We start from the raw sequence: 17,820 nt of genomic DNA on the forward strand, positions 1-17,820 counted from the left end.
GCCCCCGACCTTGGGCTAAGCTCCGGCCCCCGCATTTCCGGGCAAGGAGTGACCACGTGGTTGTCTCCTGTAACAATCCAGCCCTGCTCCCACTCACTGGCTGAAACCCGAGAACGACAGTAGAATACACCAATGGGACCCTGAAAAAGTCTAAGCGACAGCCTTTTGACCACTCAGTGTCAGCTAGGTGTGAGTAAGGCGGGACTTTAAGTACGGAAGCTGCACCGGGACAAGAGGAAAGGAACAGGGGAAAGACCCGGTGAAGGGGCAGAACGGGCAGGTGAGAGCCTGGAAGAGCTCAGTAATCTGAAGCTTGGTGGGAAGAAGGGATTCTGGGCTAGAAAGGGTGCAGAAGCCTGAAGTAAAAAGAGACAGGATTTTGGTCCGGGGTGGAGAGGGGGAATGCATTGAAAAGGGCCAAGGACCAGGATAAGGTAGACATTTAAAAGGGCAGATGCCCCGAAGAAATATTTAAAAGGGTACAGATGCCCAAGACAGAGCAGACACTTGAGGAGACCAGCTCATCAAACGGAAAACATTTAAAGTGGTAGGTTCCCAGGAGAGAAGGAGTTTTTAAGACTAGAGCTAAGCTTAGAAGACATTTAAAAAGGCATGGGTTGGGATTTGGGAACACGTTTTTTAAAGACGCAGGAATAAAGGAGTCGCTTGTCAAGGATCTGGTTAGAGAAGACTCAGGGTCTTCCTCTAAGGAGGAACGTGCACGCCCGCTCTCTCCCATTGTCCCTTCTGGCTCCTCCAGGTTCCCTCGACCCAGGACCCCCCTGTTCCCAGGCTATGGCCCCCAGTGTCCTGTAGACCTGGCGGGCCCCCCGTGCTTGCGACCCCTAATTGGGGGTCTGGGTGGCTACTGGAGGGCCTTGCAGAGAGGCAGAGAAGGCAGGACCATGACATCTAGGGCCTCTGAACTTTCCCCGGGGCGCAGCGTGACGGCTGGCATCATCATTGTTGGAGATGAGATCCTTAAGGTGTGTCTGGGACAGAAGTCGGGGGAGGGCACGGCATTCTCTTCTTAAGGGCCTGCTGCACATCCCTCCATGAAGGGAGGTGAAACAGGGCGGGGGAGGGGGGGCCTTACTCCATTAGGATCCTGGAGTGAATCCAATAGGAAGAAAATTAGCCCTCGTTTTTTCAATTACTTTACTGAAGAACTTGTAGCAAAGTCCCTACAATTTTTCGATCTGAGAGAGCTGAATGAAAAAAAGGAAAAAAAAATTGTCATTGCAATTTACCAAGCAGTATGGTAGAGGGCGGAGGGGCTACACAACAATGACGGGAAGCCCCTCGAGTAGAGGAGGTACCGGTGTATGTACTGCATTCTTAAGAGTTTTACCCCGCCTTTTTGGAAATGACTCAAGGTATTCAGCATAGTGGATAAGTGAGCCAGAAGGGAGGAATCCCTTCTGAATTATCAGGAAAGGCTTACTAGAGAACATAGCGGATGACAGAGTTTGTTTGTTTTTGAGACAGGATTTACTGTCGCCTAGGCTGGAGTGCCGTGGCACAGTCACAGCTCACTGCAGTCTCCATCTTCCGGGCTCAAGCAATCCTCCTGCCTCAACCTCTGGAGTAGCTGTGACTACAGGTGTGAGCCACCACACCCGGCTAAAATTTGTTTTTTTTTTGGCAGAAAAAGGGTCTCACTATGTTGTTGCCCAGGCTAGTCCCAAACTCCTGGGCTCAAGCAGTGCTCCTACCTCGTCCTCCCAAAGCGCTGGGATTACAGGCATGAACCACCGAGCTTGGCCAAATGTCAAGTTTTAATAGTAATTTTTAAAAATATTCCTTGTAAATTGGTCTTTTTGGTTTTTTTTTTTTGAGATGGAGTCTCACTCCGTTCCCCAGGCTGGAGTGCAGTGGTGGGATCTCAGCTGACACCTCTCGCATTCAAGCAGTTCTCATGCTGGGATTACAGGTGTGAGCCACTGCACTCAGCCTTAATAGACCTCCATTTTTTTTTTTAGACAGAGTCTTGCTCTGTTGCCCAGGCTGGAGTGCAGTGGCGTGATCAATCTTGGCTTACTGCAACCTCCACCTCCCAGGTTCAAGCAGTTCTTCTTCCTCAACCTCCTGAGTAGCTGGGACTACAGGCATGCGCCACCACACCTGGCTAATTTTTTTGTATCTTTAGTAGAGACGGGGTTTTGCCATGTTGGCCAGGCTGGTCTCAAACTTCTGACCTCAAGTGATCCACCCACTTCAGCCTCCTAAAATGTTGGGATTACAGGCATGAGCCACTGCACCTGGCTCTGACCCCTACATTTTAAGTGGCTACTAGGGACTGGCAGTGTGCTTTACATCACATATATGTGATTTTACTAATCCTCACAACAACCCACAATGTTGGCACCTTTTTTTCTTTTTTAAATTTTTATTTTATTGTTTGTTTTATAAATGAGGTTTTCACTAGGTTAACCAGGCCGGCCTCAAGCAATTTTCCCACCTCAGCTTCCCAAAGTGATGGGATTACAGGCATGAGCCACTTTGCCCAGCCCTTTTTTTTTTTTGAGACAAAGTCTCACTCTTGTCACCCAGGCTAGAGCTAATTTTTTGGTTTTTTTATAGACACGGGTTATGCCAGTTGCCCAGGCTGGTTTCGAACTCCTAGGCTCAAGCATTCCTCCCACCTCACCCTCCCAAAATGCTGGAATTACAGGCATGAGCTACCACACCTAGTTGGCAAAAAATCCCAATTAATGATGAAACTGAGGGTCAGAGAGGTTGAGAAACCTGCCCAGGGTTAACTAGGAAGTTGCAGAGACGGGATTCCAGCCTGATGCCTGATTCTCCCTTACTCCAAAATACAGGCCTTTTTTTTCCTTTGGTGGCAGGGTCTCTGTCACCCAGGCTGGAGTGCAGTGGCATGATCTCAGCTCACTACGATCTCTGCCTCCTGGGCTCAAGCATTCCACCCATTTCAGCCTCCCAAGTAGCTGGGACTACAGGTGTGCACCACCACGCCCAGCTAATTTTTGTGTTTGTAGAGACGGGGGTTTCACCATGTTGTGTAGGTTGGTCTCGAACTTCTGAGCTCAAGCGAGGCATCCCCCTCAGCCTCCCAAAGGGCTGGAATTACAGGCATGAGCCACCATACCGGGCCATCAGAACACAGACCCTTAACGACTAAATCCTTTGTAGAGAATTAGAAGGAGATGGGGCTCAAAAGGAGATAGGATATACACCACAGACAGCCCCAAATACTCTGCAAAGGAATTTGAACTCTCTTCTGTTTATGGTTGGAAACAACAAATAGCTTTTGAGCCCAAGAGTGATGCAATCACAGTGACCCATTAAAAAGGTTACACAGGAGGCAGAGCAGAGCTCTGTGGCTGGAGGCTGGGAGCCTGGCCAGGAAGCTGTCGCCATTGTCTAGGTGAAAGATACTGAGGACCTGCTTGGTGGCAATGGGGACAGAAAGAAGAAAGCAGGCTGGGCACAGAGACTCACACCTGTAATCCCAGCACTTTGGGAGGCTGAGGCGGGAGGATCACTTGAGACTAGAAATTCAAGACCAGCCTGGGCAACATAGTGAGCCCCCGTATCTACAAAAAAAAAAAATCAAAAATTAGCTGAGTGTGGTGACAGACACCTGTAGCCCCGGCTACTTGGAAGGCTGAGATGGCCCTTGAGCCCAGGAGGTTGAGGCTGCAGTGAGCTGTGATTGAGCCACTATACTCCAGCCTGGGTAACAGAGACCCAGCCTTAAAAACAAAGCAATGGATTTTCCCACTCTCTTGTCCAGTCCAAAGAGCAGAGCACTGCATCATCAGGCAGATGCAGCTATCATCTCCAACCCCCTCCCCTTCATCCCTACAGTACTGACGGCCTCATCCTCCCATTCAACCCCCAGGGACACACTCAGGACACCAACACCTACTTTCTGTGCCGGACACTGCGCTCCCTAGGGGTCCAGGTTTGCCGAGTCTCAGTTGTACCCGATGAGGTAGCCACCATTGCAGCTGAGGTCACCTCTTTCTCCAGCCGCTTCACCCACGTCCTCACAGCAGGGGGCATCGGCCCCACTCATGATGATGTGACCTTTGAGGCAGTGGCACAGGCCTTTGGGGATGAGCTGAAGCCACACCCTGAGCTGGAAGCAGCCACCAAAGCCCTGGGAGGAGAAGGCTGGGAGAAGCTGTCACTGGTGCCCTCCTCTGCCCGCCTGCATTACGGCACAGATCCTCACACTGGTCACCCCTTCAGATTCCCACTGGTCTCCGTCCGAAATGTCTACCTCTTCCCAGGCATTCCAGAGCTGCTGCGGCGGGTGCTGGAGGGGCTGAAGGGACTGTTCCAAAACCCAGCTGTTCAGTTCCACTCGAAGGAGCTGTATGTGGCTGCTGATGAAGCCTCCATCGCCCCCATTCTTGCCGAGGCCCAGGCCCACTTTGGACGTAGGCTTGGCCTGGGTTCCTACCCTGACTGGGGCAGCAACTACTATCAGGTGAAACTGACTCTAGACTCAGAGGAAGCAGGACCCCTGGAGGAATGCCTGGCTTACCTGACTGCTCGTTTGCCCCAGGGATCGCTGGTCCCCTACGTGTCCAATGCTGTGGAGCAGGCTGGTGAGGCTGTATACAAACTCGCTGAATCAGGTAGGGACCTCGTGGACAAGGGGCAGTATGCACAATGCCATTGGTGCCACCCCAGCTCTCAGTAATGCAGGGGCTGCTGCGTGCTTCCTGCAAATCCCAGAGAGGGCAGAAGACAGCTACTGTTGATTGATTAATTCTTCCAGTAAATGTTGACTGAGTACCTACTTTCATCAGCACTGGGCTAGGTGTTGGGGATATGGCTCCATAGGCTAATGTATGCCCTGCTCTTATGGACCAGTGTTTTAACAAGAAAGATGGATACTAAACAGGTGATTCAGCATGGGGTGATGAAGGGAATGATCTCCCACAGCAGGAAGATGAGCCTTTATCTGGGGTCAGAGAAGGCCAAATGACAAACAGAGGGATAAGGAGGATTTGGTCAGACCAGTAGGTGGGCCAGAGCAAATAGTATGAATGAGGGCCTGAAAGGAAGCAGCATGGGGTGTAGGGGAATGGAAGGAAGCCCATACCCCACTCCTCGCTCCTATGGAAGAATGACGCTGAGGCTACCATGAGGTGTAGCTGGGTGGCAGATGGCAGGTCAGGGGTAGACTCTGCAGGGCCTAGTGGACAGCATGGAGTTAGGACTTTATTCTAGGAATCCTGGGAAGATACCAAAGGGTTTTAAGCAAGGGCAGCATGCCTCCACTCCCCTTTGATGGCCGTATGTGTCCATCTGATGCCCTCTTCCCTGCCTGCTTGGCAGGGTCTTCTCTGGGGAAAAAGGTGGCAGGTGCCCTGCAGACCATTGAGACCGCCCTGGCTCAGTACAGCCTCACCCAGCTCTGTGTGGGCTTCAACGGGGGCAAAGACTGTACCGCCCTTCTGCACCTCTTCCATGCAGCCGTGCAGAGGTGAGCCTGCTCCCTGGGAGATGAGACCCCTGACCTGTCTCTTTCTCCAGTTCCACATCCCAGAAAGCAAGGCTAAAGGGGGTAGATGGGTGGGGTTCAGGAGGGAGATAGCCATGGTGACCTCTCAGTTACATTCTCCCACCATACTGAGCATATGATGTGTGCCTGGCCTTGTGTATGGATGTGCAGGCCACCATCCCTGACCACAGGGAGGTCACAGTCCTGCTGGGGAGATGAGAGATTTACATACCTGAAACAAGGATGCATGCTTAGATTTAAGAGGTGAGAGGTCAAGCGCCAGGCACGGTGGCTCATGCCTATAATCTGCCGGGCGCGGTGGCGCGTGCCTGTAGTCCCAGCTACTCAGGAGGCTGAGGTGGGAGGATCACTTGAGCCCAGGATTTCTGGGCTGTAGTGCGCTATGTCGATTGGGTATCTGCACTAAGTTCGCCATCAATATGGTGACCTCCCGGGAGCGGGGGACCACCAGGTTGCCTAAGGAGGGGTGAATCGGCCCAGGTCAGAAACGGAGCAGGTCAAAACTCCCGTGCTGATCAGTAGTGGGATGGCGCCTGTGAATAGCCACTGCACTCCAGCCTGGGCAACATAGTGAGACCCCATCTCTAAAAAAAAAAAAAAAAAAAAAAAGAGGTGAGAGGTCAGAGTGGGCTTCCCAGAGAAAGTGGATCTAATAGATGGAAAGGACAAGGAAAAGGGAGAAGTGGGGTGAGTCTGTTCTTGGGGCCAAAGAGAACAGTGAACTGTTTAGGGAGAGCCATTTCCCTGTCCATGCTGGCAAGCCTGTGGATTCTTCCCCCTCTGCAGGAAATTACCTGATGTTCCAGACCCCCTCCAGATCCTGTATATCCGCAGCATCTCCACTTTCCCTGAGCTGGAACAGTTTCTACAGGACACCATCAAGAGGTACTAGGGGCCTGGAGGTTTGGGCTCCAAGAGAGGCTTAACAGAGCCCACTGCCAACCCCTGCTTCTGTTTCTCCCTAAGGTATAATCTGCAGGTGTTGGAGGCTGAAGGCAGCATGAAGCAGGCCCTGGGCGAACTGCAGGCACGGTATCCCCAGCTAGAGGCTGTCCTGATGGGCACCCGCCGGACTGACCCCTACTCCTGTAGCCTCTGCCCTTTCAGCCCCACCGACCCAGGCTGGCCTTCGTTCATGCGCATCAACCCGCTGCTGGTAATGGGGAAGAGGGTGTATCGCCTTCAGTTTATCGCCGCATCAGTCACTGCACGCTGGCTTCCCTGCAGTAGTGGGGAGGCTAGAGCCTGGAACTTGGATGAAGGGGCCCCATCATCCAAGGGAGGCGATGCTGTCTGTTCATTCATCCTTTTGACCAATATTTATTGAGCCCAAATTCAATAGCAGGCATTGTGCTTTCTATGTGGACAGAAGAGTGACTTAGACCTGTGCTGTCCAATGTAGCCACTAATAATTTATTTATACTTAAATTTTAATTAGTTAAAATGAAATACATATGACTAAAAACCACTGAATTATATACTTTAAAAGGATGAATTTGATGGCATGTGGATACCTCAATTTTTTAAATTAAGTACAATTAAAAATTCAGTTCTGGCTGGGCCTGGTGGCTCACGCCTATAATCCCAGCACTGTGGGAGGCCAAGGTGGGCTAATCACTTGACCCAAGGAGGTCAACACCAGCCTGGCCAACATGGCAAAACCCCGTCTCTGCTAAAAATACAAAATACTTGCCAGGCATGGTGGCACCTGCCTGTAGTCCCAGCTACTCGGAAGGCTGAGGCAGGAGAATTGCTTGAACCCAGGAGACAGAGGTTGCAGTGAGCCGAGATCGCACTACTGCACTCCAGCTTCGGCAACAGAGCGACACTTTGTCTCAAAATAATAATAATGATACAGGCCAGGCGTGGTGGCTCACTCCTGTAATCCCTGCACTTTGGGAGGCCGAGGCGGGCAGATCACCTGAGGTCAGGACATTGAGACCAGCCTGACCAACGTGGTGAAACCCCACGTCTACCAAAAATACTAAAATTAACCAGGTGTGGTGGCAGGCACCTGTAATCCCAGCTACTCGGGAGGCTGAGGCAGGAGAAGCACTTGAACCTCAGGGGCAGAGGTTGCAGTGAGCCTAGATGGCACCATTCTACTGCAGCCTGGGCAACAGAGAGACTCCGTCTCAAAAAAAAAAAAAGTTATTTAGTTGTACTAGCCATATTTCAAGTGACCACCATATCAGACTATTAGCAGAAATATAGAACATTTCCATCATCACAGAAAGTTCTGGCCAGGCACAGTGGCTCACACCTGTAATCCCAGCACTTTGGGAGGCTGAGGTGGGCTAACCACTTGAGCCTAGGAGTTTAAGACCAGCGTAGGCAACATGGCAAAATCCTGTCTCTTAAAAAAAAAAAAAAAGCCAGGAGTGGTGGCACACGCCTGTAGTCCTAGCTACTCAGGCTGAGGCAGGAAGATCACTGGAGCCAGGGAAGTCAAGGCTGCAGTGAGCCATGATTATGCCAGTGCACTCCAGCCTGGGCAACAGAAAAGACCCTGTCTCAAAAAAAATGAAATAAAGTAGATAGACATGGTCTCTCCGTGTCCTGGAGCGCCACCTTTGTAGTAGAGGGTGATTCAGGAATGGAAAGCAGAGAGTGGAGAAGATGAAGTCCTTCTCTTTCTCTTTGCATATACAGAGCAAGCTATACCAGGGAATCAGATAGCAAGCCCTCCCTCAGAAGCCGAGGGAGCATACCAGGCGTGGTGGCTCACGCCTGTAATCCTAACACTTTGGGATCCCGAGGTGGGTGGATCACCTGAGGTCAGGAGTTCAAAACCAGTCTGGCCATCATGGTGAAACTCTATCTTTAAAAAAAAAAAAAAAAAAAAAAGCAGCCCAGGGAGCAGAAGAGCCTTGGATGGGCCCCTTCCCAGGACAGCAAGGGTAGAAGTGGGAGAGGGGAGCATTTGTGACTATTCTATTACTCTGACCTCCCAGGACTGGACCTACAGAGACATCTGGGACTTTCTTCGTCAGCTGTTCGTCCCATACTGTATCCTGTATGACCGAGGGTAAGGGTATTAGGGGACGAGAATGGGTATGGGGGTTTGTTAGGGTGCTGGGATCGCCCACCCTACCACATGCTTGCCCTCCACCCTCCCTGCTCCAGATACACATCGCTGGGGAGTCGGGAGAACACTGTGCGGAACCCGGCCCTGAAGTGCCAGAGCCCAGGAGGACGCCTCACCTACCGTCCAGCCTACCTGCTGGAGAACGAAGAAGAGGAGCGGAACTCCCGCACATGACCTCCCACCCTAGGAGGGAGGGAAGGAGGCTCTTCTAGGGTATAACCTGGCAATAAACCGTGCCTCTCACTGTGTCTCTTGCTCTAGCTTGTGTCTTCCTGTTCCAGAGGATGGGAGAAGCAGAAGTGGGTCAAAGGCTGCCAGCTCTGACTGGCTGTGCTCACTCTAAGGGGCCCAGGGGCAGGGCAGAACAGGTTGGAAAGAGCTTTCACTGATGGTTCTCAATGTCAGCCTCAGCAGGAGCCCACCAGAGGGCAGAAGCAGGAGTTGTGCCAACCACTGGGAAAGGGGCAACCAGGCAGGGCACCACTGGGGCTGGAAGAGGGGAAGTTGCCTTGGCCTAGCTGTGGAGAATGAAAGATGGAGTGGCCAGGCCCTCCCACTAACCCCACCCTCCCATCCCTGTCTAGAGAGGCTGACTCAGCCTGTTCCCAGGCCTAGAACCTTCCCTTCCCTAGACCCTGGATCCTTTGTCTCTGTGGTCATGAGGCTGAGTGGGGGGGTGGGGACAGTGTTGATAAAAGGCACCAAAGGCAGCTCCCACACCCTTCATCAGAACTGCTGCCCACATGCAGCCCCGGACACAGCCCCTTGCCCAAACCCTACCCTTCTCCCTCCGAGGGGCCCCTCAAGACACTGGGCTGCGGGTGCCTGTCATTAAGATGGGCACAGGGTGGGAGGGCTTCCAGCGGATCCTGAAGGAAGTCGCCTACATCCTCCTCTGCTGCTGGTGTGTCAAGGAACTGCTGGATTAATGGTGGCAGGGAACTGCCTCCTCTCCCCACCAGCACCCTGGCTGGCATCGCTCAGGTGGGCTGGGTAAACAGGAGGCACAGCTGCAGCTTCTGTGACAGAGCTTGCCTCAGCTTCCCATTCTCTTCTTTAGCCCCCAGCCCAACTGCCATCGAGACTTCTGGGGCCAGCTGTGCTTGACCAAGGATGGGTCGTAAACAATGAGTAAAGAGTGACGTGTGGATCCTGCTTTGAGCTGTGTCATCTGGCAGACCTGCCTCATCTCGGAGCCTCCCTTCCCAACCCCTGCCTTTGGTCGACCTCTGGTGGGCAGGAGCTTGGAATGCTCTGGCTAGACCCCCATTGAGATTGCCACGGGACCTGGCACTCCAAGCTTGGCACAGTGAGCCCACCAGCTCAGATGGTTGATGTTACCATACCCTCATAGTACCAAGAATGGACTGCCCCGCTAAGATATCTGTTTGAGAATCACTGAATTATAAATATAATCCATAGGCCTTGAGGCCCAAGATTCTAAATACCTAAAGGGGAATCAGAAAAAGTCAGCACTAGAAGGGTCTGGGAGCCAGGGTGCAGACCAGGGACAGAAGGAGCTTGTCTTGAATAGAACCGAGATTGAAAGCCAGGTTTTCTGACTCTGGTTCCTGGGTGGGGAGGGTGGAAGACAGTCCAGGTTCCTTTCAATCTGTGGGTAGGGAGGGGACCCAGCTTGAGTAGGGTCTTCATCTGTGAAGCCAAGGGAGTATGGAAACCCAAAGGACCCAGCCCTTTCCCAAATAGAAGACCTGGTCCAGGCAGCTTCCTGCCTCTGAGGATCTTGGGGAAAGCACTGAGCTGAGAATAGTCCCCAGCTCATCAAGGAAGCAGAACCCCATGAGCTACGAGAGCTCCCAGCTCACATACAAAGAGAAAGGTACTTGTGTGGCCACACAGGTCCCTTAGGCTTATAACGGCACAGGCCTATCAGGACATAAACAGCTAGATTGAGCAGAATTGGCTCTTCACTTCCCCTTGGCGGCTAGAGCTGGTGTTTTCCCTGAGTGGTAGATATCTCCCAGTGGTAGGTATATGTCAGCCGTGTGTCTCGTCTTGCTCACAGGGTGCTTAGGCTTACTGATGTGCCCACCCACAGTCCCCAAAACCGCAGGGCCAGCCATGGGACTTATTCAGCATTTCCACGGGATCCCCATCCAGCATTCCCTGGTCCCTCTTGGGGGCGCAGTTATCATCCCCACCCCTCTGTCACCTGGGGCACTGGCCTGGAGATGGTAGATAGGGCCCTTTTCCTCCCTTCCTGGGACCAGCTCTTACTCAGCCTTCTTCGTAGTTAACTCTTTTTTTTTTCTAGGTTCTTTTTGTAAAGGTGATACATGCCTAGAGTAAAGAACTCTAGGCTGGGCGTGGTGGCTCATGCCTGTAACCCCAACACTTTGGGAGGCAGAGGCGGGAGGATCATGGGAGGTCAGGTGTTCTGGACCAGGCAGGCCAACATGGTGAAACCCTGTCTCTACTAAAAATACAAAAATTAGCTGGGTGTAGTGGTGAGTGCCTGTAATCCCAGCTACTTGGGAGGCTGAGGCAGGAGAATCACTTGAACCTGGGAGGCAGAGGTTGCAGTAAGCCAAGATCACACCACCAGTCTGGGCAACAAGAGTGAAACTTCATCTCAAAAGAAAGAACTCTAATAGTTAAAAGTAAGTCTCAACATCTATCCCCCAATCCCTTAGTGCTCCCCCTGGAGGCAACCATGGTTACCAGTTTCTTGGAGAACGTTCCAGTCTATGCATAGACTGCATCTTTCATTCAACAAATATTGAGTGTATTCTATACGCCAGTGTGGGTCTCTGGATACAGCAGTGACTAAAACAGTGAACAAAGCTTACATTTTAGGGGATAGACAGTATGTATATGTTATTAGATAGGTACCACAGAAAAAAGAAAAAGTCAAAATTGAGCTGGAGGTGGGAGTGGTAGCAGGTCATAGAGGGCCTAAGAATTTGAGCTTTTATGCTGAGTGAAATGAGGAACTACTGCAGGATGTTGAGCATGAAATGAGTTTTTTTATTTAAAAAGCTCAAACTGGCTGCTTTGTTGAGAACAGACTTCAGGGGAGCAAAGGTAGAGTACGAGGGACCTATTAGGAGGTAATGGAACAACATAGGCCAGACATGTTGATGGTGTTGGACCAGGTTTATAGCAGTAGCAGTAGTGAGGGGTGGCTGGACTCTGGATATATTGCTCTTCCTAGTTAGTTAACACACTCTCGACACAGTTCTGCACCTTGCTTCTTTTCCTTTGATAAAACTTGGACAGCATTCAGGATCCCACATCAGTACACTGAGAGCCTGTCCATTCCTTTTTACAGCAGCCTAGTCTCTATAGTACTCCAACTGGAGCTTATTTCTTATCCCTGGCAGCTCAATATGTCTGTCTCTCTCTCTCTCTCTCTTTTTTTTTTTTTTTTTTTTTTTTGAGATAGACTCTCACTCTGTCAGCCAGGCTGGAGTACAGTGGTGCAATCTCAGCTCACTGCAACCTCCATCTCCAGGGTTTAAGCAATTTTCCTGCCTTAGCCTCCCGGGTAGCTGGGATTACAGGAGTGCACCACCATGCCCTGCTAATTTTTGTATTTTCAGTAAAGATGAGTTTTCACCAGTTTGGCTAGTCTCAAACTTCTGATCTCAAGTGATCCTCCCACCTCGGCCTCCCAAAGTGCTGGGATTACAGGCGTGAGCCACCGCACAAGGCCTCAGTGCATCTCTTTAGATATCCACAAGATGCAGGTCAGTGCTCTTGCATGGTCCATTCAGAGGCTCTTACCTGGTCCCAGTGATGGGGGTAGTCAGAATTTACCTTCACATCTGAATCTGGGGCTCCTTCTTCCCCCTCACAGCCTGCACCCTGCTTGGCCAGCTCCAGCCCTTCCTTCCCTGACTCAGGCCCTGGCCTACTGCCTTCTTTTCCTTTCTTAGGCTTCACTCCCACCAGGCTGGGCAGTGCCTGGAGGTGGATCCTGGAGTCTGAGGTCTGGGCCCAAGAGACTTTGCCAGGGGAGGGGAAGTCTGGCAGAGACCACTGGGGAAGTGGTGGGTAGAGGAAGGCGGAGTCCAGGGCTGCGGCCTGTGGTGAGATGGGTGGTGGAGAGCAGGAGGGGGAGTGAGGGGTAGAGACTGCCAGTGGCCCAAGGAGAGTGTCAGAGTGGGAAAGAGGGCTTTGACAGCTGAAAGACTGAGGAGAGGGATGAAGAGAATAACAGAAACCTCAGATACCATTCAGGGAGCACTTTTCACAATACAGAGTTCTTTGAGCCTCACGAAAGTCCACTTCAGCAATTACCCCTTGTTAACATGAAGGAAATTGGCCCAAAGAGGTGAAATGATTTGCCCAAGGACATACACAGCACACTGTAGTAGTCATTTAGTGAACCCAGATTTTCAGATCTCAAATTCGCAGCTTCTCCTAATGAGCCTGCCTTCCTCTTCCGAGCTGGTGTTTGCATGGAGAAGGTGGCCTAAGTGGCTTGGAGGCAGAGCCGAGCAAGCAAAAGCATGGAGGGCACCACCGCCCCACTCTGCACCTGTTCATGCCACTTCCCGCCTCAGCCCTATGCTCCCTGCTCTCAGTCCATTTGGAGGTTTCAGCTGTAGCCCTTTCACCTAATCCACACAGGCTGGGAGATCTTTCCTGCCACATGGCTCCCCACTCTATGGCTGTTCCCCCACAAGTATCTCTCCCCAACTAGCACAACTCAGGTTTTTTTTTTTTTTTTTTTTTTTTTTTTTTTTTTTTTGAGACGGAGTTTCGCTCTTGATACCCAGGCTGGAGCGCAATGGCGCGATCTCAGCTCACCGCAATCTCCGCCTCCTGGGTTCAGGCAATTCTCCTGCCTCAGCCTCCTGAGTAGCTGGGATTACAGGCACGCGCCACCGTGCCCAGCTAATTTTTTGTATTAGTAGAGACGGGGTTTCACCATGTTGACCAGGATGGTCTCGATCTCTTGACCTCGTGATCCACCCGCCTCGGCCTCCCAAAGTGCTGGGATTACAGGCTTGAGCCACCGCGCCCGGCCCGACAACTCAGGTTTTGAGCGTCCAAACTACTCCCTCAGGAACTCACGTGGAGTGAGGTGGGAGGTAGGTGAAGGAGACAGGGTGCCAAGATATTAGGTTGGTGCAAAAGTAATTGGGGTTTTTGCCATTAAAACCTCACCTACCTCTCAATGCCCCAGTGCCCTCTGATGGCCACAGGAGGTGGGGGAATGGATGGATTAGGAATGGAGAGAGGAGGGACCAGCTGAATGTGACCCCGAAGTATGACAGCAAGAGGAGAAGCCTGATATCCAGGATTCCCGGAGGATTACAGCACCCTTGTTGGCATTCGAGAAACAGCCGGAGGAGAGGGGTCACAGCCAAGGGGCCAAGGGGTCTGAGGAGCAGCGGGCAATAGCAATGGATATCATAGCAATGATCTGGGGTGCGGAGTGTCCCACGTTTTCCCAACAACACCTAGAGGCTGGCATAAAGGGGGGTGTGGCAATCATTTCACTGACAGCGCCAGAGCGCAGACCCCCAAGGTCATAGGCTCTTTTTTTTTTTTTTTTTTTTTTTTTGAGACTGCTGGAGTGCAGTGGCGCGATCTTGGCTCACGGCAACCTCCACCTCCCGGGTTCAAGTGATTCTCCTGCCTCAGCCTCCTAAGTAACTGGGACTACAGGCGCGTGCCACGACGCCTGGCTAATTTCTTGTATTTTTTTTAGTAGAGACGGGGTTTCACCATGTTAGCCAGGATGGTCTCGATCTCCTGACCTCATGATTCACCCGCCTGGGTTCAAAAAATTCTCCTGCCTCAGACTCCAGAGTAGCTGGGAGTGTGCCACCACGCCCGGCTAATTTTTGTATTTTTAGTAGAGACGGGGTTTCACCGTGTTGGTCAGGCTGGTCTCAAACTCCTGACCTCAGGTGATCCACCCAACTCTGCCTCTCAAAGTGCTGGGATTACAGGTGTGAGCCACCGCACCCCGCCTGGGCATAGGCTCTTATTTACATCCTATTTACGTCACTTGCATGTGAGTTATTTCCCCCCCACCCACTTTCTCAGTTACTCTCAGATTCTAGAGTGTTCGCCAGCCTTGGATCGTACACGTTCCTCCAGCCATTCTCTGGCCTCAGTTCCTTTCCATCATTCGCCCTCAGCCCTTCACCTATCCCAGCTTCAAAGCAGCGACGCCACCTCCTAGCTGGCTGGGTTCGAGGAGCCAGGGAACCTGCGCCTCCTGGTGGCTGGTCGGAAGGAGGCTGAGGGCAGAGGGGTTGTCTCGCCTTCTCTGGGACGTGGAGTTTTGGAAAATGTTCCCCTGAGCTTCCTGAAGCTAAATTTACCTCTCCCGGCCTTGAGGGGCACAGAGATCCCGGCGGCGATTAGCGCTGCGCGGCAGCCGGCTCCAACCCAAAGGCCCGGAATAGGCGCGGAGTTATAAATAGTGCCACCCGCAGGTGTTGGGGGGAGCCGGCGGGAGGGGGGTACCCCTGGCGGCCACGGCCCCTTCAGGTGGGTTGGGCGGTCGCGGTGGGAGCACTGGGGGGCGGGAGGCGTGGGGGTCTGCGGTCTGAGCGCCCCCAGTGGTTTCCTGGGCGGCGGGTTTTTCGAGGGAAGCGGAGGCAGCGGGGGATGGGGGGAGCAGCGGGGAAGAGGTGGGCGCCTGGCGCAGGCTGACGCTCCGCTTCCAGCTCAGTCCCCCACATTCCGAAACAGGACCCCAGACCCACTCACACAGGACCCCGCCCAGGCAGAGCCTCGGCTCTCTCGCCGCCTGAAGGCCTCTTTCCCCCAGGCTCCGCAAGCATCTAATTTCTATGCATCTACCCTTCGGCGCACGTGGCCCAGCCTGTCCGGTCACCTGGCCGCCACTCCGAGTCGCTGTCCCCAGTCCCAGGTATTCAATCCTCCCACTCGGGACTTTCATCCCTCTCTTAGGGTAAACACTTCCCTCTCTGGGTGTTTGTCCCACTCCTGCTACTCTCCCCTAATATTAAGGTCCAGCTGGTCACCTAAAAAGTTAAGTTGTAACCTGAGGATCTGGGACGATCCCCTATCCCCAGGCAGCCCCTGTAGGCCCCTCACTTGCCCTCCAGCTCCCAGTTCCAGTCTGAGCCTGGTGGCGGGGCGGGGGCGGGGGCCCTCGGCCCCTGGGGCCCAGTCAGCGTTTCTCGGCCGCCGCCGTTTCAATCCTTTGGCGCGGTTAGGAGTTGGGGTAGGAGGGAATTTCAAGTAGGGGTCACCCCTCCGATTTCTGAGTGAGGAGGTAAGCTATTTGCAACAGGAGAAAAAGAGAGACATGGGGGGCGGACCGTCACTGAGGAACTAACTGCAGGTTCCAGGACTACTGGGAATGAGGTGGGGAGTGGCAATCCAGCCGCAGAACGCGACTCTCAGATATAGGGGAAGTCGGGCGAGGCGAACCGGAGGCACTGGACGCCTTTGGAGTTTCTGTGCCCAATGGCTGGTGCCAGAGATCCCGCCCTTCTATTGCCTCTGGAAGCCCTGGCTCTGCCCTCCCTGGGCCACGTTCCCGCCCCCCGCCCCCTTTCCTTGGCTATCCCCCTTCTTCCCCAAAGCAGCCCCCTTTCGATTTCACTTGTGGCATTATCGCCTGGCCCCTACCACAACCCTTCGCCGGGCCTGCACGACCCGGACGGCTGGAGTAGGAAGGGAAAACCCCAGCCTGGACTCCACCAGCTCCGAGCCCCTCCGGACCAGAAACTGTCCGGCGGGGCTGAGAAGAAAACCCGGAGCAGTGATCCGCCTCGGGACCCAAGGGGGTCAGGGACGATAGGAAAACCCGGAGCGGATTGCTAGAGCCAGAGCGCCCCATGGCTGCCGCTACCTCCTCCTTCCTATAGCCCCCCTAATTCTCCAGTGAGATAATGTCTGGGGTGGGGGGCTGTTTGGTTTGGCCTGAGCCCTCAGGGGCGCCTCACACTTTCCGCCCCTGGCTGGGGCGCAGGGCAGCGGCCCCGAGGCTGAGTCACGGCACGGCGGGGAGAGGGAGAGAGGGAGAAAGAGGGAGGGAGGGACCTGGACTCCGCCCCTCCTGCGCGGGGATCCCGGGTCAGCCCGGGTGAGGGCCAGGGCCCCCCTGGCGCCGCCCATTGTGGTCCAACAGGTTGAGCTGGTGTCCCGCGGAGCCACCTGCTGAAAAGGGAGGGAGGCCCCCTACGGAGGGGGGTGGGAGGGGAAAGCGAGTCCGACCCGGTTCGGCCTGGCTTGTTGCGCGGGAGCCAAACCTGGCCCTAGGTAGCCAGATTGGATTCTGTCTGACACTAGTGGGAGGGGCCCTTTGGGGTACGCATCTCCGCAGGCTCAGTAGGAAACATCCCTCACCCGCTACCTTTTTTAGTTGGGGGGGGCTCCTAAGTATCCCGGTCCTCCCCAAAACCTACACATACCATACATCCCAAAACATCCAGGCACCCCTCGCCACCTAGGTCTCTGAGGAAATCCAAGTCAAGATATCCCTCCTCCGTGGAGACTCAGTTTCTCCACTTAGGGAACCCGCGGGATGGAGGCGGGGAGTAAAAGCGTGAACGCGCCCCCCTCCCCCTTCGCAGACTGGGCCCCTCCCCTCCGACAATGCCAAGGCCGCAGCGGGCACTGGCGACAGCACAGAAGCTGCTTGCCCGGGGCGCCCTTCCCTCCCTGCGGGGCACCGTCACGCGTGGGGAGGGACGCAGGGCGCCCGCAGGCTCACCTCCCCGGCTCCCTCCGAGAGGGGGTGGGGCGTAGGGGCCGGAGCTGAAGGCCTGGTGGCTCCCCCTCCCCCTCCCTTCTGGGGCCCTGACCTGATTATAGCCCCTCACGGGACCCCCTCCCTCAAGACCCTAAGTCCCCAATTCACCCTCACCCAGCCTATCCCTAACCTCTCATACCCTTCCTTTCTGAGGTCCTGACCCTACAGAAGCCCCTCTTTAAGGAGAGGGAGCCCCTGTAGGGGGTGCTCGGTTGCCTGGCCGCTGCGGACACTGCCCCCTCCCCCCTCCTCTCCAGGTTCCAGGCCAGCCCCTCGGCTCCGCCCCCTCCCTGGACGAACGCACTGAGAGACCCACTGGAGATGAGCGGGTATTCAGGCCAATGGGCGGACAGGGCGGTGGCGTGCAGGGGGCGGGCAGAGCAGAAGCAGAGGGCTGGATGGGGGTCGGGGGCGGAGTTTCAGTTAAGGTGGACTGAAAGAGATAGGGGTAGGAGCAAGTGGGGGGAGAGAGGGACCGCGGCAGGTGAAGGGAGACAGAGAGAAGGAAAGAAG

General features: G+C 53.9%; 2 protein-coding genes across 5 annotated transcripts; both read left to right on the plus strand.

Annotated features, from left to right (window-relative positions):
• Positions 1-226: 226 nt before the first annotated feature.
• Positions 227-8,842, plus strand: FLAD1 (flavin adenine dinucleotide synthetase 1). Of its 4 annotated transcripts, none has more exons than XM_012476257.2 (8): positions 227-280; positions 761-986; positions 3,869-4,613; positions 5,320-5,467; positions 6,293-6,391; positions 6,473-6,662; positions 8,461-8,534; positions 8,633-8,842. In XM_012476257.2, exons 2-8 carry the CDS (start codon positions 906-908, stop codon positions 8,766-8,768), a joined length of 1,473 nt encoding a protein of 490 aa, XP_012331680.1. In that variant the 5' UTR covers positions 227-280; positions 761-905; the 3' UTR covers positions 8,769-8,842. The 4 variants fall into 4 exon arrangements, with proteins under 4 accessions (XP_012331680.1, XP_012331678.1, XP_012331679.1 ...); XM_012476255.2 differs by having other exon boundaries at positions 231-547; XM_012476256.2 differs by having other exon boundaries at positions 231-547; positions 3,869-4,583.
• Positions 8,843-9,271: 429 nt separating this feature from the next.
• Positions 9,272-10,059, plus strand: LENEP (lens epithelial protein). Its single transcript, XM_021673081.2, has one exon. The coding sequence runs from the start codon at positions 9,338-9,340 to the stop codon at positions 9,521-9,523; it is 186 nt and encodes a 61-aa protein (XP_021528756.2). The 5' UTR covers positions 9,272-9,337; the 3' UTR covers positions 9,524-10,059.
• The last annotated feature ends 7,761 nt before the right edge of the window (positions 10,060-17,820 follow it).

Source organism: Aotus nancymaae, unplaced genomic scaffold (assembly GCF_030222135.1).
Source record: "Aotus nancymaae isolate 86718 unplaced genomic scaffold, 86718_ANA_hifiasm-v0.15.2.pri h1tg000108l, whole genome shotgun sequence".
NCBI classification, from domain to species: Eukaryota; Metazoa; Chordata; class Mammalia; order Primates; family Aotidae; genus Aotus; species Aotus nancymaae.